This window comes from Peromyscus leucopus, chromosome 15, assembly GCF_004664715.2.
Source record: "Peromyscus leucopus breed LL Stock chromosome 15, UCI_PerLeu_2.1, whole genome shotgun sequence".
NCBI classification, from domain to species: Eukaryota; Metazoa; Chordata; class Mammalia; order Rodentia; family Cricetidae; genus Peromyscus; species Peromyscus leucopus.
Genome location: NC_051076.1, coordinates 28,428,055 through 28,454,898, shown reverse-complemented (window position 1 = coordinate 28,454,898; position 26,844 = coordinate 28,428,055). Strand labels below are relative to the sequence as shown.

At 42.8% G+C, this 26,844-nt stretch overlaps 1 protein-coding gene across 2 annotated transcripts in view; it reads right to left on the bottom strand.

Annotated features, from left to right (window-relative positions):
- Positions 1 to 440: 440 nt before the first annotated feature.
- Positions 441 to 26,844, bottom strand: part of Atf6 (activating transcription factor 6) — a 176,242-nt gene continuing 149,838 nt past the window's right edge. For both annotated transcript variants that reach the window (XM_028864333.2, XM_028864332.2), the window contains exon 16: positions 441 to 1,666. In XM_028864333.2, the coding sequence (XP_028720166.1) occupies positions 1,458 to 1,666 (209 nt within the window). In that variant the 3' untranslated portion in view covers positions 441 to 1,457. The remainder of the gene's footprint in view (positions 1,667 to 26,844) is intronic.

Here is a 26,844-nt window from a genome sequence, read left to right as displayed (position 1 = left end):
GAAAACGACCTGACTGCACACGACTCCCAGGGCTGTGTGGACCGCAGTGGGACTGCCTGACAAAGGCTTGCAAGCCAGCCGGGGAGACTCTGAAAAAAAGCTCTGAGGGACTACTCACTTCAGAAGGAAGGCGGCACACGGGGAGCGACACCCGTTTCTGTGAATTCACCACTGAACAGTACAGTATCAATTTAGCTGCTTGCTATGGTAAAGGAAGCAGGCAGAATACAAGAAAACATATATGAACATAACTTCTGCTTTTTATTCATTTTTTTGAGATGGTTTCTCTATATAGCTTTGGCTGTCCCGGATCTTGATATGTAGACCAGGCTGATCTCAAACTCAGAGACTGCCCTGCCTCTGAGTGGTGCTAGGATTAAAGGCATATGCCCAGCCACAGCTTTTTTTTCTTTCCCCTCTTTCCTTCCTTCCTCCCTCCCTTCCTTCTTTTCTTTCTTTTTCCCACTGTGGACTAAGAGAGCTACTTTCTTTATCACCTTTCCACTGGAGAAAGTGAAAGTTTTTGGTGTGGCCTCTCAGTGGGAATCCATGCTGGCTGAGGGCACTGCCAGTCCTTAAGGGAACACGCTCTAGTTGCGCTTAAATCTGAAGTCACCTCCACGTTCCTTGGCCGAGTCTGGTTTCACAGAAGTGTGTCCTGGGCTGAGGACTCACAATGGGAAGGAAGCATTTGCCCTGAGGTCCTTCAGGATCTGTGCAGACTGGCAGCGTTGGCAGCCGGGGCTCTAAACTCACACTGCTGCCGTGGGAACCCGTGTTTAAACACACGTGTGAATGGAGTCACCGCCTCTTCCTCACCCACACTGGCCTTCCCTCCCCTTCTCTGCGGGGTGTGGCTCACTCTCTGACCCCACAACAGTTATTTGTTCAGGGCTGAACCACAAATCACAAGTAAAAGTAAACTTTACCAACTGGGGATGATCCCTTTACCCCAAACCCTAAACTGTTCTGACTCTGTGGGATGCTTTTGGCTGTTCAGATTTTTGAAATGTGTTTTCTCAAGTCTGAGATTCAGAATGGATTTGAGTTAAAGGAGAGAGAAAGCCAATTGGTGGAAACCACATGGGCATGTGTTCTGAAACTTTAAAGAAAATCGCTTTACTGGGCCAGGAAGTGCAGTGGACAAAAGAGGAAGTAGGCCTTATCTGGAGGGAGGTGACTAAGAACAAGACACATCCCAAAATAGGAAAAGCAGTGAAGAGAGACACAACAGAGTAACCAACGCCGGCAACACTTCCACACGGCCGCGCGCCACGAGGAAGGCGCTCCAGACGTTCCGCACAGGCGGGTAGAGGTGAAAGTCAGCACTGGTTCTCTTTCCCTGAGTCACAGCACGAGGCAGTTAGTTCTCCACTAGGCAAGGAGCAGAGGGCAGCACTGCTCAGCGGCCCTTCCGATTGGCAGTCCACCCCTTGCTTTCCAGTGCAGCCCAGGGACTACTGTAAGGACTCAGGGATGGTGCTGACAACATGGGTCGTCTCCGGGGCTGCTGGAGGGGAACCAAAGAAGGTGTTGGTTTGGTTCCTCTGATGATCTCGGAGATAAGGAGGAACAGAGGAGCTTTTGATGTGGAGGATCCTGGTGTCCATCACCTGACAGTCAATCTGCATCATCACTTCATAGTCCTGCCCATTGATCACGTTATCTGTGGAGCAGACACAGGGTTAGACAGGCAACGGGGTGTGGGCAGTCACTACACTTCAAGGAGGACAGGAGTTTCATCAGTCTCTAGCAGAGCTATCTACAGCTGGCCTGGGTGCCAGTGTGTCCTGCCCTTCCCTCCTGGAGACCGATACACAAGACAACTCAAGAGGAGGGAGAAACCCCACGCCCTTCTACCTCCCATTTCACTGTATCCCTTATTTGAAGAAATGTTTACATTTTGTGCTTTAGCTGTTCGCTCGTGGTTAACTTGTACCCCCCCCCCCCCCCGAAAGGCTTCTGGACTGCTCCCTTCACGATACTTTCTCCACTACGTCTCAGCCCTCAAAGCCCAATGTTTGTTTCTCCTTCTTACTGCTCCTTTGCCCCTCCCCATCACTACCTCCGTACTCATACCCTCAAGTCCAAAACACTATAAACCACACGTTCCCCAGCAGGTACCCTAGTACCTGTCAGGAAACCTTACTAGGGACACAAGTGATACATACAGTGAGCATGACCCAAACTCCCAAGAATGCTGGGATGTCTTCAGAAGACCAAAACTAGGAACCCATGGGCAGAAGCAGGTAGTTAAAGCCTGAGGGCAAAGGCTATTTACTCGATTAAATTATAGCAGAAAATATCCAAGCCCATAGAAGGAAATGGACATCCAAATACATGAGCATTTAGAGCCCCAAAGAGCTATGACCAGACAACCTTTGCATGACATATATATCATAGTTAAGATGTCTTAGTTTTTCTGTTGCTGTGATGAAATACCCCAACAAAGGAAATTTAAGAAAGGAAGAGTTATTCTGGCTCACAGTTCAAGGTATGTCCACCACGGAGAGGAAGCCAAGATGGCAGAAGCCTGAGGCATCCACAGGAAAGAACCAGACAGAGATGAATGCATACTGCTGCTCAGCTCCTGCTCTCCATTTTCACAGGATCCCATCCAGGGAACAGCCCCATTCAATAGAGTGAGTGTGTCATCCCACCTCTATTAAATCAATCAAGAAACCTCCCATAGCCATGTCCAAAGGCCCATCTCCCAAGTTATTCTAGATTCTGTCAAGCTGACAACACTAACGACCACAGATGTCAAAAGTGCAAAGTTAGGAAATAATAGTAAAAGGTGTAAGAGAAAATGTTGATTCACACACAAATGAGACATATCAGAATAACATCAGATTTCTTGTTGGCTACCCTAAAAGCCAAGAAAGCATGGAATGATATACTTCAAGCCCTAATTATGATTAGTAAACTTTATTGACAGTCTTGGGAGTGTTGGAATATGACCAAAATATCCCACAGCGGTCAGGTGGCCCACAATCACATGAACTCAAACTCCAGGTGATCCATCCCTTATCTGATACTTGCTTTGTGTGTGTGTGTGTGTGTGTGTGTGTGTGTGTGTGTGTGTGTGAGAGAGAGAGAGAGAGAGAGAGAGAGAGAGAATGATGAAAACCAATCCTTAAATGTGTGGTAGAGTTACCCTGAATATGCATTTAGCAGGATTCTACATAGCTTTGTGCTCCTTACAGGTACTACTATTGTCTGTAAGAACTAAGCTCCACCCCACTTCAATCTGGCTCATCTCTGCAGCCTCCATTATCATGAATTTGAAATACCCAGATGCACACTATACTCCCTCTACGCTTTCTAAGAGGATGGAAGTTTTTTACTTCGGGGACAGGGCCAAATTACTCCCTCATTTGTAATCCTGGGTGGTCATTTTCCAATTTGTAGTAAATGAAATGATGAGAGAATTATAAACACATAATATTTCTCAATCCCAGCTGAATAATCACGACACTACACCAGAAGCTCTGAAAATTTGGAAGACTATTCAGTAGTCAACGTGGCATCTGATTTTGCATTTTCATCTGTGAATCTGGAGCCGTGTTTTCAGGAGAGCCTAGTCTCATACTACCTTTCTATTATGATAATACACAGCCAAACAGTAATTTTTAAATTTGAATATTTTTTAGTGAAAATGAGCTCAGATTAGAAGTAAGATTTTTCCTGTCCCATTATCCTTTCTTAAACCTTTACACTAAATATGTCGAGCATTTTGGAAGAAAACCCAAAGCTTGACATTTGATCTTCAGACTCCACTGTTATGTTTGGGGAACGTGAGTCTTAAAGCTTGTCACATAGGAAGGTGGGGCAGCTCGAGACATCTATCTAGTGTGGGGTGTTTTCAAAGGGGATCTAATACACACACTTCAGAGAGTCTACGTGTTCTCTGATATTGTATACAAAATTTGTATGTTTTGGAAAACAGCCTATTAGATTCTTAAAAATTAAAAAAGAAAAGTTAAAAAATTAAAAAAAGAAACCACTAGATAAATCTAATAACATATTCCTTTTATAGTATACAATACATTCCTTCTATTTTAAAGCCAAGGGAAAATAGTCCCTGTGCCTCGATAGGTTAGTCACTGCCTGAAACATTCTCACTGGTGATAAGTTTCCTTTATAACTCTTCTAAGTCTCTTCAATTATAATTGAAGCTAATTTTCTTTTCAGCCATACCAGAGATGAAGAACAGCTGGCTGCTGCTGTACACTAACCTCTTCTTTAAGGCCATTGCTATAGCAGCTTAACACCAATTTTCCAAGTCATGACTCCATGCAATGGCTTTCAAATTATTTATCTTTATACAACTAAATTTAAATGTCTAGAAGTTGGCTAGTGTTTCGAATTGAACTATTTTCCAGAAAGTAGAAGATGGAAGAAAGACATTCTGCTAATGTATTTGGAATCATTTCATTCAGAACATGTGACCAAGTTCAGATTTCAAGGCGCCACACCAGCCATTTCCTTTTGGAAGTACAGTCACTGTGTGTGTGTCTCTGTATATGAATGTGCACACACACACACACACACACACACACACACACACACACACACACACGCTGCAGCACAGAAGACCAAATAATGGAAAACACATGTCAGAGACATGAAATACATATGACTAATTTTTACTGGTTTTTTTTTTGGATTAACTCAGAATCCAGATGAGAGTTTAAGATCAGGACTAGGTTCTCTAATATAGTTTCAACCACCTGCAGAAGACGTTAGATTCACATACCTGCTGTAGTTTAAACTGATAACTAGGGTTCTTTATTGCCTTAAATATCAAGAGGGGATGAAAGACCTAGAAATACAGGCTCTGAGAGAAAACTAAAGCTGCAACTGGATTCCAAACCTAGGAGCTCCTAGCGATGGCTGAGCCGGCACTATTACCTTACACCCAACCAGGAGGCTCAGGGTGGCTCTAGACCAGAGCCTTTGAACTATCTTCTGTTCTTACTCCCTCATCCCGATGGTGAGGAGTGCTAGGCCATGGTAAGCAAGAGCAATGCTAGAAGACCATACGAGATCTAGACAGTAAGTGAAGGCTGTGGAATGGAGGAAAGCCTTCTGCAAGACCTGCTGGATACATTCTTGCGATGCTGGGGCTGAATGCACGGCCTCCACCACTGAGCTACACTGCCAGCCCTGCATACTTTGTTTACGATATGCCATTAGGAGTCACAAAGTTCCCAACATCCCTAAAGATTAGAGAGGATAGCAGCGCTGGTCTGCTCTGGGAGATCCTATAAAACAGATCTTTAGGTTTCACAGAACCCAATCAGACAGTAAATGAGGCAGTCTTACCGTGACTGATGTCTGGATTGCTAAGGAAGGACACATTGAGAAGGAGGCTCACGGTAACTGTAAAACAGTCATCCTGCGGACCAGGCAATTCTCCTGCCTCACCCTTTCCAATGCTGAGATTACAGGTATGGGTCACCATGGCTGGTTCAGGGGAACTTGATCTTGCCTAGGTCCCCATGGTGCTGGGCTGTGGGCATCTGTTTACATTCTGAGCACCCAGAACAGCAGGAGCTGTACCACTCATTGCAGGAAGAGCAGATGAGGCTCCTGCTACTCCCTTAAGACTCTGCGCTCTGTTACCAGGTGAGCACCTCTGGAAAGGATAGCACCTTCAACTGATGCCAACAATTTGCTACTCAGTGTGAAAAAAAATGATCAAAGCAGGCCCTGACAGAGGGTCTGAAGACTTGAGTTAGCCTTGGAGAGCAGGAGAGGAAGGGCCCTTAGAGAGAAATGGGGTCAGAATGTGAGCAGCTGGGACAGAGCACATATTTTAAAGATGATGTCCTCACTGTTAATGTGGAGGGCTCTGCTAAGTGAAAGTCATGGGTCTCCTGAGGAGAGGAAACACGATAAACATTAGGTTGAGGAGTTGAGAACCAAGTTATGTAAAAAGACTCATAAACCCTTCCCCCTCTCCAGATGTATATGAAAGAAAGAAAGAAAGAAAGAAAGAAAGAAAGAAAGAAAGAAAGAAAGGAAGGAAGGAAGGAAGGAAGGAAGGAAGGAAGGAAGAAAGGAAGAAAGAAAGGAAGAAAGGAGGGAAGGAGAGAAGGAGGGAGGGAGGGAAGGAGGAAGGGAAGGAAGGAGGGAGGGAGGGAGGGAGGGAGAAAGGGAGGGAGGGAGAAAGGGAGGGAGGGAGAGAGGAGAAAGGGAGGGAGGGAGGAGAAAGGGAGGGAGGGAAGGAGGGAGAAGTCATGCCTATCTGGAAAAACAGAACCCAAAAGGAGTCACAGGAAAGTGAAGGTGTTCTGGGTTTATGCTTCTACCAATAGATACATGGAAACCACATTTTCAAAAAATATTCACCTTGTGTGCTGGGACTTTTGAAGCATACAGAATGAGACAGAACAGCAATCCAAGTCTGGTAAAATGCATAAACCAAATATTTTACATTTAAAATCCATCAGGCAAATAAAAAGGAAAAGAGATGAAAGGCTGCATGTACGAGCACCGGAATGTGTTTCTGAATGCTCAGAAGGGTCAGGGAAGCCAGGAAAGGTGTCTGAACAGAGGGTGGAAAAATTCCAGGCAATGTGGAATTCTGAACAGCTTATAAACACACAATAACTGAATTAAGCAGTCTGCCAAGGGGCTATTTGTTGAGAGATGACTAACACAAAAAATAGAACTAAATATCTAAAGATTTACATGAAGTTTAATTTTTAAAAGTGACAAGGCTTGACCAGTGCTTTGTAGAGAAGTATATATAAGATAGATTTGCTGACTTGTTACTTATGAGCATGAGTGTTTACCTGTATGTCTGTGCACCATGTGTAGCAGGACCTGGTGACTGCAGAGACCAGAAGAAGGTGTCTGATCCCCTGGAACTGTAGTTATAGATGCTGTGGAGCGGCCAATGTAGGTGCTAAGAACTGAACCTATGTCCTATGAAAGGGCAGCCAGTGCTCAAAATGGTTGAACCACCTGTCCATCACCAAAGACAGATTTTCATCTAAAATTAGACACCAATCCTAATGAAGCAGATTGTTCTGTGCAAGTTTGGCTGGTGCCAGCCTATGCTACTAACATCTGTACCTGAATCTGGGGACACAACAGAAGACAAACCTGAAAACACAGAAGCACCGTGAATATAAAGACATGCTGTAATGTCATCTCTCTGTGGGGCTTCTCACTTCCATAAACTAACTCTACTATGCCGGTATATCTCTAACTGTGACACACGTCTGGTTTTGGGCACTTCAACATACCACACATTGCTAGTATTCTTACTTCTGCTTAGGGGAACCCCTTTTCTGCTATTTTGACCCACTCGGATTCTCTACATAATCCAACTCTAATAATCTAAATCCTACTTTGAGTATCAACTTCTAAGAAACCTTCCATGGGAACCCCAATGCTGACTTTATGTTAGTAAAGGAAGGGAGTTAGCCTTCTTTAAGGAATGGCTGACAAAAACTGGAATGGGGACGAAGGAAAGGGGAGAAGGCTAGTGAGACGGGAAGCTCTCCCCCACCAACTGGGAAGAACACTGATCAATAACTGTCACACGGCAGACGGTGACAGAGACGGCACTTCCAACATCACGGATCTGGAGATGTGAGAACACATGGAGGCACAAAGAGTTCCCAGCAACTGTCACAAATGCCCTTCGCCAGAAGAAATTACAAAGTTCCTCTGATGGGAAGGTTTTAGGATTGAAAGTGATCAGAGGCAGAGAAAAAGTTGAGGGGGATATCACATATTCAATTGTAACAAAACTAGAAATTGTTAAATAGTGTAGGTTTTATGGACACTAGAGAATGGAGATTTGGATAGGAAAGAGTTCTGTCCTGTTAGATTAGAAAAGGCATCATAAAAAATGTATGTGGGCCTAAAATAGTGACTATATAAAATCCACTGGACCCTCAATACCTTTAGTGGTCATGATAAGTGAATGGCATTACTAAGTAGAAGCAAATCAAACAAACAAACCCCGATTGTTACTATATTAGTCTAAGCTTCATTACTACATTTTAATATATAGCATTTTCACATGGGCTTAATATACATTAAATTTCCAGGAACATAACTGTTGACGATCTGCTTAATAAATACTTCTATGTATAAAACACTGATCATCTAATCCTCATAACAAACTCTTAAATCAGACATAATTATGATTATTGCTGTTATTGTTCCCATTTATGAGACCAAGTAACTAAAACATAGATATCAAGTACCTGGCTACTCAGCTGGAAAATGACAATGTAGATCTTGACCTAGACAGTGAGGCTACAGAAGCCATTCTTAAAACTATTCTATCAGGTTAGAAATATTTTTTTATCCTGCAATTAGAAAAATCAAGAATTATTTATCATTAAAAAAATCAGATCATTTTCAGTATTAGAATCACCATCAGAGGATATCCTGATTAAATTGCATGGTAGGTACCCAGAACCAAAAGAAGAGAGCTCCAACATGTCATTCAGGTGGTTCTTCTGATTATGTCAATCCCCACCCCCTTAAAAAACTATTGTTGTTGTTTTTTTTTTAAACTTGAGTCTAATGGGTGAATAATGTGGCAATTCCTTTCCTTCTCATATATTAACAGCTATGCTAATGTTCAGAAGCCCTTCACTGTAAATCCCAGACCCACAGATTAACTACCCAAAGGCAGACTATAGGTTAAACCTCTGTGATCATAATGATGGGTAGAAATGAAACTATAGTCCTTCCCTTGTTTGTTTCTGTCTGTCTGTCTGTCTGTCTAGTTTTGAGACAGGGGTCTTCCTATGTAACCTTGGCTAGCCTGGAATTCACTATGTAGATGAGGCTAACCATGACTTAACTCATAGAGCTCTGCTTGCACTGGCCTCCTGAGTGCTGGGATTAAAGGCATGATTCACCTTGCCCAGCCTCCTTTACTTGCATTAAAATAAAAAAATGAATGGGAATTACATATTCTTTCCAGAATGTCAAGATGGTCTGTGTAACACTTCTGTCTACTGTGTTGGGCAGGCTCAGCTACTACAAGATAAAGAATTCCAGATCATGGTAGAATCCTAAAAGATAATGAGGCCTAGTAACACCAATTATTCCCAGCTTATCAAAAACCCTGGCATATTTTTTAATCATAAAGCAGAACCATAGCATGTATTGGGCTCCTTTTTTCCTTGGTGCTTGAGGATCTGCCATTATCGTGAAATGACACAGTAAATATCTGTACTAGAAGGTTCATGACCAGCCACTTCCTTCAGAGGAGAGAGCTGTCACTGATGGGCTCTTTTATCACAGAAGGCAGCAGTACTCAGATCAGAAATTCAGGAAACACTTGCCAAAAAGGACCAGATACTGTCTTTAAATTTGGATACAGAATCCATTTCAGTAGTGGCAAGACAATTAGCTTTGTTGTGACTGCACAAAGGGAAATGAACCCAAACACAGACCTACAAGACACAGCCTGTATGAGAAGAAAATGAAGAGCACAGTGAAAGGAACTCTGAGACTAGAAGAATTTAGAAAGTCAAGGAGACTGCAAAGGCCAAAACTATCCTGGCAAAATGTTAGCTGGAGATAGGGTAACAGCAGAGGTAAGATCACATAGTGATTGATCAGCATGAAGGTGCAAAGTTCTGAGAGGGCTAGGAAACTGTGAAAACTGGTTTCTCAGAAGCATCTCAGTGGGCTTAATTTCACAGAGACACACTCCTAGGAGGAATCACACTAAGTCAGCTCCCTGGGGACAGGCATTTTTGTCACTGCTGAATCCTTACTGTATACAGAAGAGATTCACTTGTCAGCATTTATTGGAATACATGAATGTGTAGAAATAACCTCAAAGGAAGCTGATAAAAGAGGGTGTACACTGAAGTGAATACTCAGAGAACTCTGCTAGGCAGAAATGAAAGCCACCTCAAATATGTATCTTAGAGATTCAGTTTTTGTATATGTATATATGTGCATATTGTGTGCATGTTTGCGTATGTATGTACATATATGTGAGCAGGTGTATGTGCTCATGCATATGGAGGCCAGAGGACAAACTCCGGTGTTGTTCTTCAGGAACTGTCCACCTTTATTTCTGAGACAGCAGCTCTCACTGGCTGGGCTTGCCAAGCAGGCTAGGCCAGCTGTCCAGTGAGCCCAGGCATCCTTCCTGCATCCACTTACCCAGACGTGCACGCGCCATCATGCTCAACTTTTTAAATGTGTGTTCTAAGGATGTGACCTAGGTCTTCATACTGAATGGCAAGTATTTTACTGGGTGAGCTATTTCCCAACTCCAGATTCAGTTTTTAACTGGACAATTTCCTCCTCTTTGGAGCAGAAGTATGGTTAAGAACAGGGTAGAGGCCAGTTTCACAAGTCAATGTCTGTAACATTATTTGCTATTCTGAATCTCTTTTTTCCCCCATTGATATGCCAGAAATCCCCAATCTGAATTAAATTTAAACATGCTTTAAAAATTCAGGGTCTTTGAGTACCCACATGTGTTTACTTCCTCAGCTCCTTACAACAATTGGACAAGCTTACATAAGTAGAACCAAGCAAATGGATCTTCAGAAAGATGTCTGGGTCCCTATGTTGTGTGATATTTGATTGCACTATAACACTGTGTTAATAAAGTTAACTTTGATTCAGGCAGTGGAGTCAGCGGCTAGCTGTATGAAATTAGCCACTGAGAAGCCAGGAATATGGAGAGAAGACGCACAGGAAGGAGAAGGGAGGAACTTGGATTTTTCTCAGTCTCTTTGATCTGGGAAGTGTGGAAGAAGGATAGCTTGTTGGTCCTCCATAGCTTCTTTGATCTGTCAGGTTTTTACCCCAATATCTGACTCCTGAGTCTTTATTGATAATAGAACAATTTAGATAAACACTTCACTGTGTCCCTTACCGTTTTACATGTTTCCCTTCTTGTGAGCAAGCCTCACTGACAAAAGGCAAGGCAAGCTGGATATGTGCCTGTAATTCTAGCATCTCAGAGGTTGAGACAGGAGAGTCAAGAGTTTCAGGCCAGCCTAAACTAAATATTGAGTCCTTATCTTAACAAACAAACAAACAAAGCCATTAAATAGTCATTAAATCCAAATCACATGCCAAGATCTGAGATGGCTAATCCAGTCCCCCAGTCCCATTCTTAGGTAAAATATAGTTTAGTATTAAGTCACTTACGATTTTTCTTTTAAAACACTATATTTATCTTGTATAATCTGCAGGTGTTTTGTTTTGTTTTGCTTTGTATCTTAAAAGTCATCAGTTAATGTAGATAGCACTTTCAGGCAAAGAAACAGCTGGTGGATGTATTAGTCTGGCTAATGGCTGGAGCCCACTTCGACATTTCCAGCATTGACTCCTGCAGATGAAATAACCAGAAAACACTCATTCTGGAAAAGAATGAGAAAGAATTTTCCTATTTTCTGGAAAACTTCTGGAAACCAATCTAACAAAGCACTGAGGAAACAGTCTTCAAAGCACTCAGGTCCTGGAGGCCACTGACTGAAGCTAGAAGAGGTTGCTACTGAGTAAATTAAGGCACTACTCTGATACCCCATACCAAAAATAGGAGCACCCTGGCGACTAACCTTCTCTCAAATAAATAATTTAGGGATTATAGAATGTTTTTGATCTCCATAAAAATAAAATAAATTAGAAAATACTATCCTATTTCTATGAATCTTGATACATACTCTAAATTTATAAAAACCCTCACTTGTGATTTATAACAATGTTGCTTGCTTAAGAGAATAAATTTTTGAGTTAATATAAAGTGGCATACAGACATCTCTCTCGATGTGGAGACAGTTTTGGTCTCTGAGCCCCAAAGAATTATTCTTCTTAGCAGGTTGGTTAGCCTCTCTCCTTTCTGTTAATCAGGTTCCTTTGAGCCTCTTCTTTTCTGCTTTTGTAGAATTCAATTTGAGCAAGAATCTTACTAATGCACAACATGATATTTGATCATTCACAATACCCAACCAACCCTGGCTAGCCTTCAGTAAGAATTCTACTGAGTCCAAGAATTCTGCTGAGTCTGTCTAGCAAGAATCCCTCTTAGCTCTCATGCTTCTTCTTAGTAATTTTCCAGTTACTGATGCCTCCTGAACACTCTTCCCCTAGGCTGTACATTCCTAATTCCTTTTCCCAAACTGCAAGACCTCCTCATCAAGGTCCCTAGATCTATTGCCACCGCCATCTTTGAATAAAGTCTTCCTTACTGAGTTCAACGGGTGGCAGGAATAACGTTTGCTTTAACATTGTTAGTTGCTGCTGTCTGTCCTATTTCTTTCAGATAAAGGAATAGCAATGCTCGTGAGAGTAAATCTTGGTGTACATCTCTGCTGGCAAGAAGCCAAGCAGCATTTTAGAAAATTAAAAGCAAGCTATAAAATGCTCTGATGGGTAGATGCCATGCCTGATCTGCTGAGGACAAGTAAGAAAGCAGAGGAGATGCTGATGTCCAGGGATAAAGTCTAGTGTAGAGAAATCTCTTGCTCTTATTGGTTTTATAAAAGTCATTAACATTTTATAAAAATCAAAGAATTTTTTTGTTAGTTTGTTGGGTTTTTTTAGGATAAGAGCTGCCCATATTGTAAGTTATATATGAAATAAAAAAATCAGGCATAATTGAGTAAATGTAACATTCCAGAGTTCCAGTCAGCGGTGAAAATGACAAACAACGGCTGAAAACAGAAACTGGGTCTGCTCCACGCGCTAGGTCCTTGTGGAATGTATTCCAAACACAGCCTGAGAAGAGCTTCAAGGCCAAACTCCCAGAGATTCCTACCAGAACTATGGGACGCACACCATTAAGATTTTTTTTTTTTTAAATTAGGGATGTTGCTTGAATTTCTGAAGTCCATAAAGCTTCCTTGTGCTTGCAGGTGGTATACCTCCTAAAAGAGCTCATTAACTCAACAAAAACCTGCCCTTTCTAACATCAGGGTTAAAATAAATGACGATCCTCCCATGCTCCTCCTAACAGTCACTCCAACCTGTTAGTGTCTGCAGGTGTGAGATGAGGGAGCGTGTGGCACCTTACATTAAATACTCAGGTGGCAGGGCTGGAGAGATGGCTTAGTGGTCAAGTTCACTAGCCACTCTTACAGAGGACCCAGGTTTGAATCCCAAAATCCATACAGCAATTAACAACAGTCTGTAACTCCAGTTGCAGGAGATCTAACACCCTCTTCCGACTACCTTGGGTACCAGGCACACATGTGGTATACATACATACACGCAGGCAAAATACTCTAAAAAATAAATCTAAAAAAAGTTTTGAAAATACGTAGGTGGAAGACACAGGTAACATGCTCATAAAAGCAGATGTCTGAGGACTCAGCATATCATGGTAGAATCAGAGAAAACTGTTTTTAGCTAAGATGCCTAGTCAGTATATCAACTATCAATGTACATTCATGTATGCAACATGTATTTGCTCCAAATGTTTACATAACAGTTACTATCTTCATGTAATTTATAATCAGGTTCTTAGGAAAAATATTTGGGAGGGACTAATAACATTTCACAGGATGGGATATGGAAAACTGCAGCTTACAGCTAACAAATTACTAAACTTATTTTTACGATTCTATTTATTGCTGTTTTATGGGATAATTACACATCTTATAATTAAAATTTTTCTAGAGTAAGCAGAAAACGAATGGAGTGTCACTTTGGAGAAAGTAGGACTTACTGGGTTCAAACATACTCTCTGGTACACTGACAAGAGCAACGGCTACAATAAATTAAAGACACTTCTGTCCAAATGAACCCACAGAGCTGCCCCTGGGCATATATATAAAAGTGCTCCAAAGATTAATTCCTTCTGGATCTGATGGAAATAGAGTAAGACAAGGGGGTCTGAGGGTGCTGGCATTTTACGTTCAAATAAAAGTTTGAACATAAATTACAGACCAAATCCCAACTTCAGCACCTAACTTGGGTTCTTACTTTCTCAGACTTGTTCTACATTGCCTCAGCCGCAGGTTCAAACTGTGTCTTCGGTCATTGTGAAGTAGTCCAACAGGAATGAGAATTACAATCTTTATTCAAGCTGTGGACATAACAGCACATATTCAGACACGAGTCTGAAAAGCTGCCTCTTGCTCATAAGGATATAAAATCTCTTATTCCTTCTTAAAGAGATTTCTGACAAAGAAATTAACCAGGCTGAGACAATGTCAAACATTGCATTTAACCTTATTTGCCAAAATTCATGGAGAGTTGGACAGCTAATACCTTGCTTATGGGTGTATGTTCTTAATTCAAAGTGGCAAGGGTGCAGGGCCATGCTGTAGACATACTTCCTTTCCTGAGCCAGACAGGCCTGTTACTGCCTGAGTTTCCTGGCCTGCTTTCTGGCTTGTCTGGCCTGTGGGTAACCCAGAGGAAGCAGCATTTGGAGTTTCCCCATGTCAGAGCTGGCTGCATGAAGTTCAGACATCCTCAGTATAAAACAGCTGGACAAAAAAGCCTACATTTTGTACATTTAGAAGGAAGGGAAAAATCAAGCACATGGCAATTAAGGGAAGTTATAGAAATACTCACGTCCAGCTACAGAATAAAGTTATACACACAAAATTATGTCAATTATAAAGAAAAGTATATTATTTCATACGCTTTTGTGATTATTCAAGTTAGAGTTGTACCAGTCTTAGAAATGACATACTCTCCCACTTTAGACCTTAGGAACCTGAGGCCCAGAAATTCTTGGGTTAAGTTCTGCAATTTATTCTCATTATTACTGCTTCTTGGAGACAGTCCAAAGGAGGGCTGGCCCACATCCTCCATAGGATAGTAACTGAGAAACAATTGCTTAAGATGCAAATCTCTTTTAAAGTATTCACAATTAACTGGGGTTTATTTATATTATCACTTAGAACTTTTTCTGGATTTTAGCTCTTGGTGCAGGGAGGAAGGGCTTGGACCTGCCTCAACTGAATGTACCAGGCTCTGCTGACTCCCTATGGGAGACCTTGCAATGGAGAGGGTGGGAAAGGGGGAAAGGCTGGGGGGGGGAATGCTGGGGGGTGGGAGGAGGGAGGACAGGGGAATCTGTGGTTGGTATGTAAAATGAATAGAAAAATCTCTTAATAAAAAAAAGGGGCTTCCTCCAGCCTCCACTGCGTTGGATGTATTGGACGAAGTCCCTGCCTAGGCTTGTATTGCTTTTGGATATCCAGAATTAAACCTTGCTTTTGCATTCCGGCATGCTCGTCTTTGGTGGTCTCTCTGGGGTCACGATCTGGGCACAACATTTGGGGGCTCTCCGGGATCCCCAGAGACCCCCCGCCGGGACACCTAAGAGCTCCGGAGGTTCATCTGCACCGATCGGTAAGAGCGCTCAATTTTCTTGTCTTTGCTTTCCTTTTACTTTCATTTTCTTATCCGAAGCCGGCGGCTGAATCTGACAGGCTCACCTTGGCGGACACGCCTGTAAGGTGACCTGGAGGAGTTGGAAGACGTTCCAACCCCTCATCAGGACGCGGGGGTCCTCATAGGTCCCCCGTCATAGGACGCCCGAGAGGGGTCCGTCTGTTAGGATGCCCGTGAGGGGTCCGTCTGTTTGGATCTGTCTGGGGATCGGGAGATGCCCATGAGGGGTCCGTCTGTTTGGATCCATCTGGGGATCGGGAGATTGTCCCTGTCCCATCTGTAGGTCTTTGGCATTATCGAGGCTCCCTCTCCGGACTCTCGTCTGCCTGGACCATCTGTAGGGCCCTTGTTCTTCCTTTTTGTCTGCCTATCTTGTTTGTCAGTGTTATTTGTTATACCTTCATAAATGTATAAATGTGTGAGAACTGTGGCCACATGTGTGAGTGTTTTATGCCTGAGCTTGTGTGTGCATTGGGACTTGTGGGACGGATTGCCAGCCGAAGGGATGGAGACCCCTTCGGTGGTTGAACTGGCACAGACTAACCTAACATTGCTTCCTTGCTCTCTCTGACCAGAGCACAGGCAGCAGGCAGCAGAAAGCGCAGAAAGCTTGCGGCTGCACAGCTGCTACTTCGGGGACCCAGGGGCCGCTGAGAGGGCTAGGCGGCCCGTGAGCATCACGGGGCCTAGATGCAGCGGGTTCGGGCCCCAGCTCGCTCAAAAAGCTGTGGAGTAGAGGCTTGGCTGCATGGGAACTAGGCATGGCTTTGTGCTAGAGCGGGCTGTGAGCACGGTGGGGCCCAGATATGGCCAGCAGGTTCTGGCTGGGCTCCTGTGTGGACACGGGGCAGAGCTGGCGGGAGCCAGCAGGAGCCTCAAGGAGCTTAGTGTGGGGGCTGGTGGAGAACTAACTGCCCCTCCAGGGTCACAGCTGAGGAGTGGCCTACAGGTCTGTGGGCCCAGCCAGGGCATGGAGTCACTTTCAGTCTGCCGTTCTCATGTACTTGAAAATCTGAGGTTAACAGCAATCTTTTGTCTCCATGGTGCACACTTTCCCCGTTCTCTTCCATGCTGTTGGGTGGGGCTCCAAGACCTGCCCTGAGGCTAAAACCTGATCAAGGTCTGGCTCCAAGAATGGAATGTCACCAACAATTTGTCTGTGGTACAGTGCTGATGCAAATTGAGAGTTATTCTTGTTAAGGTATGTGCATGTATTTCTGTTCTTGTTTAAAATATTGTAACTTTACAATATATTCTAGAGTACTGAGGGAAATCACAAGAAGGACTTTGGTAAGAGTTTCTGTTTTAAAAGAAAAGAAAAAGCGCAATTTGTCGGGAGTAAATGTCTGAGGGATCAAAGGAACAGACTGAGGGTACATGGAAGATTGTAGAAGGTCAGAGTGGATGTGATGTAAACTGTTTGTTATGGTTTCTTATACCTGCAAATACTGAATTTAAAAGTTAATTCTTGTTGGTTTTCATCTTAAGAATGCCTAATGATTCTGCAAACTGCTAATGTGTGTATGTATACAGGTATGTGACTTGAAAATGTAAGCAAGCTTTAACTGTATGTATGCATGTGTGTAACTTGGATCCAACTGTGTGTATGTGTGCAAGTAATTACTGTTTAGAAAAATGAGCTTTAAACAGCAACCATGTGGCTCCCTCCATCTTGGCTGGTGACCTCATGGGCAGCCATGTGGCTGGCAGCCATCTTTTACTAAGGTTATAAAGATCTACTTGGGTTAACACCTAATACTTATGTCTTTACCAAGTGTTCAACAGCAAGTTTCTAGAGAATTTAAATAGATGGCAACATATGTTTATTTGATTAATATTAAAGCTGCACATCAAAGCCTTTATTCACAGGAATATACCTTGCTCTGGCAGCCAAACTTTGCAAGATAAAGGAATCATAGGAAACAGCTGAGGTTTGCAAATGTATGGCAGGACTAGAGTTCCAAAAAGAGTCTAGTTGCAGTGGTGGAAGACATTTGAGAGATATCAGTCTTTTAAGAACAGTTTTTATAGTTAAAAACCAATGGCTTAAAAAATGTTTCTCCTTATATTGATATTTTGTTTTGGTTTCTTTACTGAACCTGTATTTGATGCTAGAAGAGCTTCAACTTAAAAGCATTGTTTTTAGGCTACTTTTGTAGACTGTTAGAGAACCTAAATAGTCAGTCATAAGTAATCAAGTTTTTTAATTGTAGTCAGAGTAAGTAAGTACTGATGTAAGTTTACTCATTTACTCAGTCTCTTGCATATGTTTTTAGGGTTGAGCTTGAAACAAGTAATTAGAAACAAAGTTTGTCTATTCAGATATACCTGGACAGTCCTCATACTTCAGAGATCTGCAGAATATGGCATTTAAATGTTGATCTAAAAGCTTACTATATCAGATAGGCTTCCAGATCCTAGCAGTGACCCAAGGTCTCCAAAGAAGATTACGTACGAGGCACCACAACGTCTCTGCCTGAAATATGACAACGCTGACCACAGGGCAAGATGCCCCGATGCAACGCCTACCACCAGGACCCAGCCCAGACTGTGGACAAGCAGTAGGACACTGGAATTGATTGCACCCTTTTGTCTGATCAAGGTCAGTCTTCCATGTCCCTATTCCACAGGAAAAATACTCTGCCTTATGGACCTGATGGCGGAAGAAGATTTGTGCTGTTCTGACTGATGCCTCCAACGCTGTGGAGACCTGGGTAGGGATTGGTCCCTGTAATTTACAGGATTGGAAGCTTCTTGGTCTGCACTCAGATATAGTTTATCCTTCTCAGATCTCTGACAGTACTGATGGCCAGGCTAGCTCTAACTTTGTCAGCATGGCAGCATCAACCAGATCCTTCTGCAAGGCTATAGCTTTCTTGTTAGCTCACTTTTTAGGAAAATGTTCTAAGATATAAAAGTTTAAGTAAGTCATAAAGGTTCAGATATGAGTCCAAAATGAGATAAGTTTCAGATTACTCTCCTGTTCTATGGTTCAGAGCTTGACATTTAGGAGCCCTGATGAGCTGGTAGAGCAATGACTACTTACTATTCAGTCACAAACTCAACATTTTGGATTTGCTTTAGATGTCATCTAAATATGTCTAAATGTAAACCTAAAAGTGCTTCTCATCAGGTCAAAAATCTCTGTCCAATTTATACCTGACTTTCTGGACAGAAGGAAAATGCACAAGCTTTTAACCCAAATCTGTAGTTCTTGTTGGGACTCAAAGGCATGAGTCCACTTCTGCTGTTTTACAGATACCCATTACCTGCTTTGTTTACAATATGGATTTCAGTACAGATTGGTAATACTAATGTATCTAAAATTTTTATGTCATTTTGTAAGTAGGCCTCAAAGGATCAAAAGAGCCATAAAAACCTAGACCCACTTCGCAGAGGTCAAAAGGACCCCAGATAAGTATTCCTAAAGATGGTATTTTTCCTCTCTCCTGGTCTTGGGACTACTTTTCCCATTACTAAGGGTATGGACCTAAGGGTTCCAAATAAGTTCATAAATTTTAACTTCTGTCCCTAGTTTAAATTTGTCTCAACAGATTTCCATTTGGCTGGCAGTCACCTCCAGGTTTCAGTTGCTGACTCCACTGCTCCAGATGACTGTGAGCTCCAAACTTGCTAAAAGCTGACGTGGACCAGCCCAGCTAACATGGTTCTTCCCTGTCTGTCCCTGTGGGGTCAGGCAGCTACATGCTTCTGACAAATGCCCCCTTGCCCAGTCTTTGACTAGCTTTTCAGCCTTTTGGGGCCCCCTGACATCGGCGCCCCAATGCCAGCTCGAAGCAGTTCCAGAAGAGAATACATCACCCATATTCCCTGTTCAGGAAAGGCTGAAATGCTGGGTCAAAAGAAAACTCCCTGGCATAGAGACAAGATGGCTAACTATACATGGCCATTATTAGAGAGGGATACTTAGGAGCTAACTGTCCAAAACCCATGATTGGGTTCCATTAGGCACATGAGAAGGGGGAAATGTGGAACCAAAATAAGACCAAAATGCTCTCACCCCAAAACTAAAGGCCTAAGACTGCTCCTTTTAGCTACAGGCCATAAGTTACTGGAACAGGCCAGAAGTTACTGAGACCAGTCAGTTCAGATTCCAGAAACCAGGAAGTGTAAAAATACAGAGCCACAAGATAGTCACGAGGTAATGCCTGCCAGACTATGGAATGTCCTCTCCCTGGTTTCCAGGGTAACTGACCATAAAAATGCCCCCACCTGAGGGCAGCCAATGAGAAATGGTGGCGGGCAACCACTCCCTTAGAAGTAATTTCTAGAAGTCCCTAGAAGCGAGCCAATCAGAATTGTACCTGTACTAGCACCCCTAAATGATGTAACCTTGTGACTTTTCCCTTTAAAAACTGAGCTTGCAGACAGGTGGGCGCTTCCTCCAGCCTCCACTGCGTTGGATGTATTGGACGAAGTCCCTGCCTAGGCTTGTATTGCTTTTGGATATCCAGAATTAAACCTTGCTTTTGCAAAAAAAAAAAAAAGGGAAAAAAAAAGACTCAAACTGAAGAAGCATGAAACATGGACCAGAGGACTAGGGTTTTGAGCTCAAACACTTTCAGGACACATCATTTTAAGGAAAAGCCTCTGATCTTCCACTTACTAGTCTATTTTCATTTGTTAAATATTTACTGAATCTCCATTGGGCCAAGCCTGGTTTGAACTGAAAGGGAAATAAATCCACAAGGTTTCCCCTCACAGACTTTACATTCTAATGGTGAGCATGAGTAGAGAGGGCAGAAGAGAAGTAAATGGTGTTTGAAAATGATGATGACTGGGGTGGAGGCAGGCATGAATGAACAGGCTACACTGGAAGCACAGAAAGGCATCTGGGGTAGGTCACTGAGAGGAATTTTTTGATTCAGGGTCTACAGTACTGAGGAAGGCAACCAAGCAAGGATCTGGGGAGAGAGCATTCCAGGAGGTGGGAAATACCAGTCCAAAGACCCTGAGGCTGGAGCGTGCCTGAGGATCTGAGCAGTAAGGAGGCAGCCCAGTCAGGGCAAGGTATAAAGAGATGAGGCCACAGAGAACTGCTTCCTCCTGGTCACCCAGATTGAATCCTCTACTTAGAAGGTCTGAGCAGGATCTCAGGCTATGACCTATGATGTCACTCTGGCTAACAGCTTGTTTATTTCAAGGTCCAGGAGAACAAGTTACGTTTGCACAGTTCTTTTTTTTTTTTTTTTTTTTTTGGTTTTTTTTTCGAGACAGGGTTTCTCTGCGTAGTTTTGCGCCTTTTCCTGGAGCTCACTTGGTAGACCAGGCTGGCCTCGAACTCACAGCGATCCGCCTGGCTCTGCCTCCCGAGTGCTGGGATTAAAGGCGTGCGCCACCACCGCCCGGCTTTGCACAGTTCTTAAGGACTAACTGTGGTGGTATCTGTGGAAGGTCTTCAGAATGTTAAGAGATATAAAATGTGAGGACTGTCACCATGTGGAGTTGTGTGGCAGAGTGGAAATGCCAAGCTTTACAACAGTTATGGATCTGAAGGCTAGCTCTTCCAGTTACTAGCTAGCAAGTTTACTGATACCTAACCATATTTCAAGAGTTAATTATGCCAAGCACCTATCATAGCAAGCAATACACACTTTTCAATACAGCAAGGAATGAAAGGTGCCTCTGCATTCCAGAGCACGGGTATTCTCAGAGCATCAGCGATCCTGGGGTCTAGCCTGCCCTTCCACTACCTGCTTCATGGTCTTACAGAGAGGAAGTTGATGCACTGTCTACTGTTCATTCATTCAACTTACAATGACGCTGCTTTCCTGGGGGCAATGTGAGGGTTCAGGAGTGAATGCATGCAACAGCACTGTACAACAAGAGAGACTGCAGTGTTCCTACTGCTCATACAAGTGTAGCTAAGACTGATGTTAAGACAATGGAAAAAAAAAATCCAGGGGAGTGGCTGCATTGGAAGCCAACAGACTGATCTGTTTATCTTGAAAACAGTATCCAGAACTCCCCCCTGTTCAATCCCAGATAAGGGAGGAGAAGAGGAGGCGGGGAGGAGACAGGAGGTGGGGAAGATGACCAGGGAGGGGAGAGCTCCTTGTAGCAGCAGATCTCTATCACACGGTAGAAACAGTGTCAGAGAAGAAACAACGCAAGCACTAAAATCCTTAAGTCCTCATTAAGTGTTCCAGAAACACCAAGAACGCCGGCACGTTCCCCATCTCTCTCCAGTTTTAAGGTAAATTTGCCTAAACAGCTCCTGTAACTTGGTCTTTTATTCTGACCTGAACCCTTGACATTGTTTTCTAGGGGTCCTTCCTGTTAAGCAACTGGATCCACAGCACAGTTTTTATGGGATATGGTTAGTCTCACAGAAGTCAATCGACAGCCTAAAAACTGGGTTGGTTTATGACTTAGAATTTCTTCAGAGAGCCTCCTTTTCCTGAGATTCAAACAAACAAACAAAGGACACAACAACAATAAAACCTTTAACGCAGAGAAGAACTAAGGGCCAGCAGTGACCCCTTACTTTTATACCATTAGCTCATCCCATCAAAATCCCTCCAAACTCACAAAGCTACCTTAGTTTGCAGCTGGGCATCACAAACCCTAAACAACCAAAGTACAGTCACCACCTAGGTGCTTGCACTAACAGATATTACACAATCTTTAAAAACCTACAAATATGCTTAATTTAACCTTTATTTTTAAAGTGGAGACTGAAATTCCCAATTTAATTAACTGAGCATATTCAATTAATAGGGTCTTATAAAGGAGTTTTTTTCCCCAGATTTTTAAGGCAACAGGTATGTTCTTCCAATGAAAGTTTGTCCCTATGATCAATGTGATTCAATTACATAAATATTTACACAGCAGCTGCTATGTGCTAGGCAGTGTGCTGGGTGTTGGAGAAACAGAGATGAGTAAGACCTGGCCCCCGATCAAAGCATTTGACATCTAGTAAAAAGAGCAGCTATGTAAACACACCTAACAGGGCCTAAGTGTGAGATGGGTAGGGATGGGTGCAGTGAGAACAAGGAGGCAGGGTGCCCACCCTGACAGGGCAGAGGTGGCAACAGGAAAGGCTTTCTGAAGGAGATACACTTGAGCCAGACTTTGGAGCATTCTTCTGAGCTAGGGAAATTCTGGAGTGGGTAAGCATGAGGAAATACATCAAGTCTGGGTGATACACCGTACCGTGCAAGGTGCTGCTGAAGAACAAAGTGTGGGGCAGGACAGGGGCAGATGAGGCAAGGGAGGGAGGAGAGGCATTCACAGAGCTTGGGAGGAATCCCAGTGGCAGTGGCGGGCCACTGAAGGGCTTTAAAGAAGTGAGACATGGGATCAGAGTCCAATTTATTGGAATTGTTATTAAACGGTGCAATGTTATTGATTAAGCGGCGCTGTTTACCGTGCAAGAAAAGCCACGAGGTACAACAAAACCCACTGTGAGAGTTTATTAAGGGAATAGAGAGGGGGTGTGCATAGGTCTATGGAATGACCGTGCAGGAAGAGAGGGGAGGAATAGATGGAACCCACTTTTATAAGTGCCCCCCACATGTGCACGTGGGCTTACATAGTTACGCCACACATGTGCATAGATTACGTGATCACGCAGCACATGGGTTACGTAGGATGTAAGGTCCTAGGATGACTAAGCATCTTGCCTGGCTACATAGCTGGGGGAGTGGCCAGGAATTCTAACAGGAATAGGACGTTCTGGTGGTAATGTGGGAAACAGAGATGGTAGGGGATGGCAGCAACAGTAAATAGATGTCTCAGTCCTAAACCTTACATGTTCTCATTTATTTCCTCAGGAGCATTCTGCTGACTCATACCTACTAGTTAAGATTAAAAACACAGAAGAATACTTTCCACAGAAGTCCAACATGTAAAGTATACCCCACTTGATGAGTGAGGCACACTGTTTATAACTTTATTTAGTTCATCTCTGAAAAAAAGCCTAATGTAAAAGTAGAATATTCAAATCAGGCTCTTAGGCCAACAGTGACTTTTGGGGCAACACAATGATATGGCCTACTGTAGAATTTTCAGAAATAGGCTGTTCAGAAGGGTTCTGGAGAAATAAAGGATTAGGAAGGGATTACTGAAGAATTTGCTACATTTCCTACACTGCTTTCAATTTGTATGCTGCCTTTTATTGGGACTAACTTTGGTTACACTACTGAAAAGCAGACATACATACTTCTGTGGTTATGTATGCTCAGAAATTAGCACAACTAAACATATAAAAGCAATGAAACACTTGATGAGAAAGAAGCATATTGGTTTATAGTATTGACGGGTGGGAAGGGGTCTAAAATCAGGAAGGGAACCAACACACACTGTTCATTTAATCCTTAAAACAGCCTTTATACCTGTGGATGATGGTGGTGCATGGCTTTAATCCCAGCACTTGGATTAAACTCAGTCTCTGTGAGTTCATGGCTATCCTTGTCTACATAGTAAGTTCAGGCTAGCCAGGGCTACATAGCAAGAACCTGTCTCAACAACGACAAAATAAAGTTGGACATTATCAAAACAACAACAAACCGAAACAAAACTTATGAGGTACGTGGCAGAGCCCCCTTATTACAACATCACAAATGTAGTCTCAGGTATTTATATTAATTTCTCCAAACACACAACTGTGAAGTGGTGGAATCAAATTTGAACTCAGGTCAGAGCTTGCTGTCATGGGAAAGTATCAGATAGGTTACATAATAATAAGGGGACTCTACTGGGTACCTCATAAGGTGGTATAAACTATCATGCTTCTTTCTTGAAAAAAAAAAAAAGTATGTTATTTGGGGAAGGAATCTTCCTGGGAATGGTTAGTGCAAAGAGTGCTGTTCCAAGAAAAAAAATCAGAGTATGTGGGAGCTGGTTATGACTCTTCCTTGGGAAAACACGGGTTACTGCAGGAACCAGGTTTAGGGTCCCTGGTGGTGGAATGACCTCACTCCTTAGAACACAACGCAGCAAAACATGCTAACTGTCATGCAACATGTTTGTTCTTTTGCAAGCTTGTAAAACCTATTGGGGGAGGGGGGAGTTGCTGAACTTGAGACCAAAAAGAAGAGCAATGGAGAGACGGCTTGGAAGGAGAGACCCAGATTCTCACTGCAGGGAGACTGACAGTTGGATCTGCGCTCCTGACTATCACAGGACTTTACAGTGGGTGTTGGGCATGTGTTTTCTTTAAAGGGGCTTTGGGAGAGTATGTGGTGCAGTCAATACAAGCTCTGCTAGCACTGGAAAAGTCTATAACCCATAGGAACCACAGGACTGAAAAACAACAGCACACAGGTCTGTGTCGCTTTCGAGTCCCCACTACATCAGTGGCTTTTGTTCCCGGTAAAGAATTTCCTGCTCCTTCCTTGGCCAACTGCCACCCGCCTCCCATCCCCACTCCTCTCCAGGACTGATGACAGATCCCAGAACTCACGTATGCTAGGCAATAGCCATGAGCCTCCTTGCCTCCTGTTTTCCATTGGAAGACAGGCTCTTGTTTAGTTGCTTAGACCCTGAATTTGTAACCCTCCTGTCCAAGCCTTCCACATAGCTGAAATGCAGGTGCATACTACTGGCTAGCACTTCTTGTTTCTATCAAAATTTTCATCAGGTTCTATGAAGTGGATCTATTTAAGAGACATGAGGAAGATAGTAACAACTTACTGCAGTTATAAATCTGGAGGAAGGTCTGGTAAGTGCTGGGCAAGGGGCATTATGTTGTTTCCTCTGTCCAGTATTCATGCTGAGATTAAAGGCATGCACCACTACACCTGTCCTCTGCCCAGGTAGCCTACCAGACTTGGTGCAGCTTCCAGGACGACCTCATGCAAAACAGAAGCACCTGCTTGGATGAGCTCTGCTCACATTGAAAGAACATGTATGTGGCTTCAAACATTGTTAGACATCATTTCACAGAGTAAAGTGTTGTATTTACAGTAGTTACAGACTACATAGACTCCAGCAGGTACCTACCAGACTATCTCTGCTTAATTTCCAAACATCACCTTGTACATGGTTTCACTGTTTTCATGTGGTTCTTTACAGTTATGCTGACATTAAGAACCATGCTAGTCCTAAACAAAGTAGACTACTGCTCCTCCATGATAATAACCTCATAAACTTTACAAAGACCACAGAGGACATGCTAGGAAGTTTCTGAATAAAAATTGGCCCAAATCACATTTTTTCAAGTTTCCTACATTTGCTAATTTTCTCTTTCTCTGGCATTTCATAGTAGGGCCAACTAAACCAAACTCAAGAAAAACAAATGCATTAGTTTAGTAGGAAGGAAGACTGTGTTCCAGGCTGACTGTTTGGCTCCTAAGACATTCTCAGACATAAAGATGTGAATATAACATATGTGTGAAGAAATCTCCAGAAAACATGAACTCAGAATGCAATACCTATAACCTATGCACTGAGGAGGCTACAGACAAGTAGGGGAGCAAGGCAACATCAGAGTAGCAGTGTGAGCTGACATGAACTCTGAAAGACCCATGAGACTTCTCTACTTAGAGGTAGAAGCCGGAAAAAGGGTGTGTGTGTGGATGAATCTCACTGAAAATACAAACAGTTAGGTGAACAGACTAAGAGCAGATGTTTTCCAGTTTAGTTCTTAGAAAGATACCTCCCTTCTGCTAAATAGAGAGGACCCCAAGGAGGTATCACTCTCCTTCATCAGCAAAAACATGTTGAGTTATAGTCATGACAGAAACATTTCCTCATGAACGAGTCTCTAAGACACAATAAAATGGATAAGATGATATGCAAACAGTTGAACAGGTCCTTTAAAATGAGGTTAATTGGATACATGAACATTATCCCCTTGTCTTCAAGTATAGCAAGAATGTTCTACTATAATATACATGAGTTTATGTAGCTATTGGGTGCATACGTTTTTCATGCTGGTGTCTCAGCTCTTAGCACAATGATGAGAACTTCAGGAATGTGACTTGAACTGACTATCTACAAAGGTATTCACTGATGAACTACATGCAGGATGGGACTCCCTGGAATAAAATGGAGAAGGTGGCACTGACAAGCTAGCCCAACTGTCAGCAGGCTTAAAGGGAAAAAAAAAAATCAAAATTAACTGTCCTTGGAATGGGAAGACAGGAGATTTATCATGTTCATGGCCCAATTCTTTTAACGGTTCCTATTAGCTATGACAGTCTTAGTGTGAGCCAGTTTTCCTGGAAAAATAAATTATCACACACAAAGAAATGTAGACAAAACGCGAGGAGACAGACTCTCTGTACTATTAAATGTCATGTTATATTTGAATATAGAACTAGTTTGTTGGTCTGGGACAGGCTGGTTTATGAAAGTGACTGGTGGCTACTTTTGGAAAATGTTTTCTAAAAGAGAGTTTTGTCTATTTAAGTGCCAAGGAAAAGTAAGCAAACTCTGAAACTGATGTCTCCTAAATTCAGATGGAATGGATTTATACAAAGGTCTTTAATGAGATAAACTTGAAATCTCAGAAAT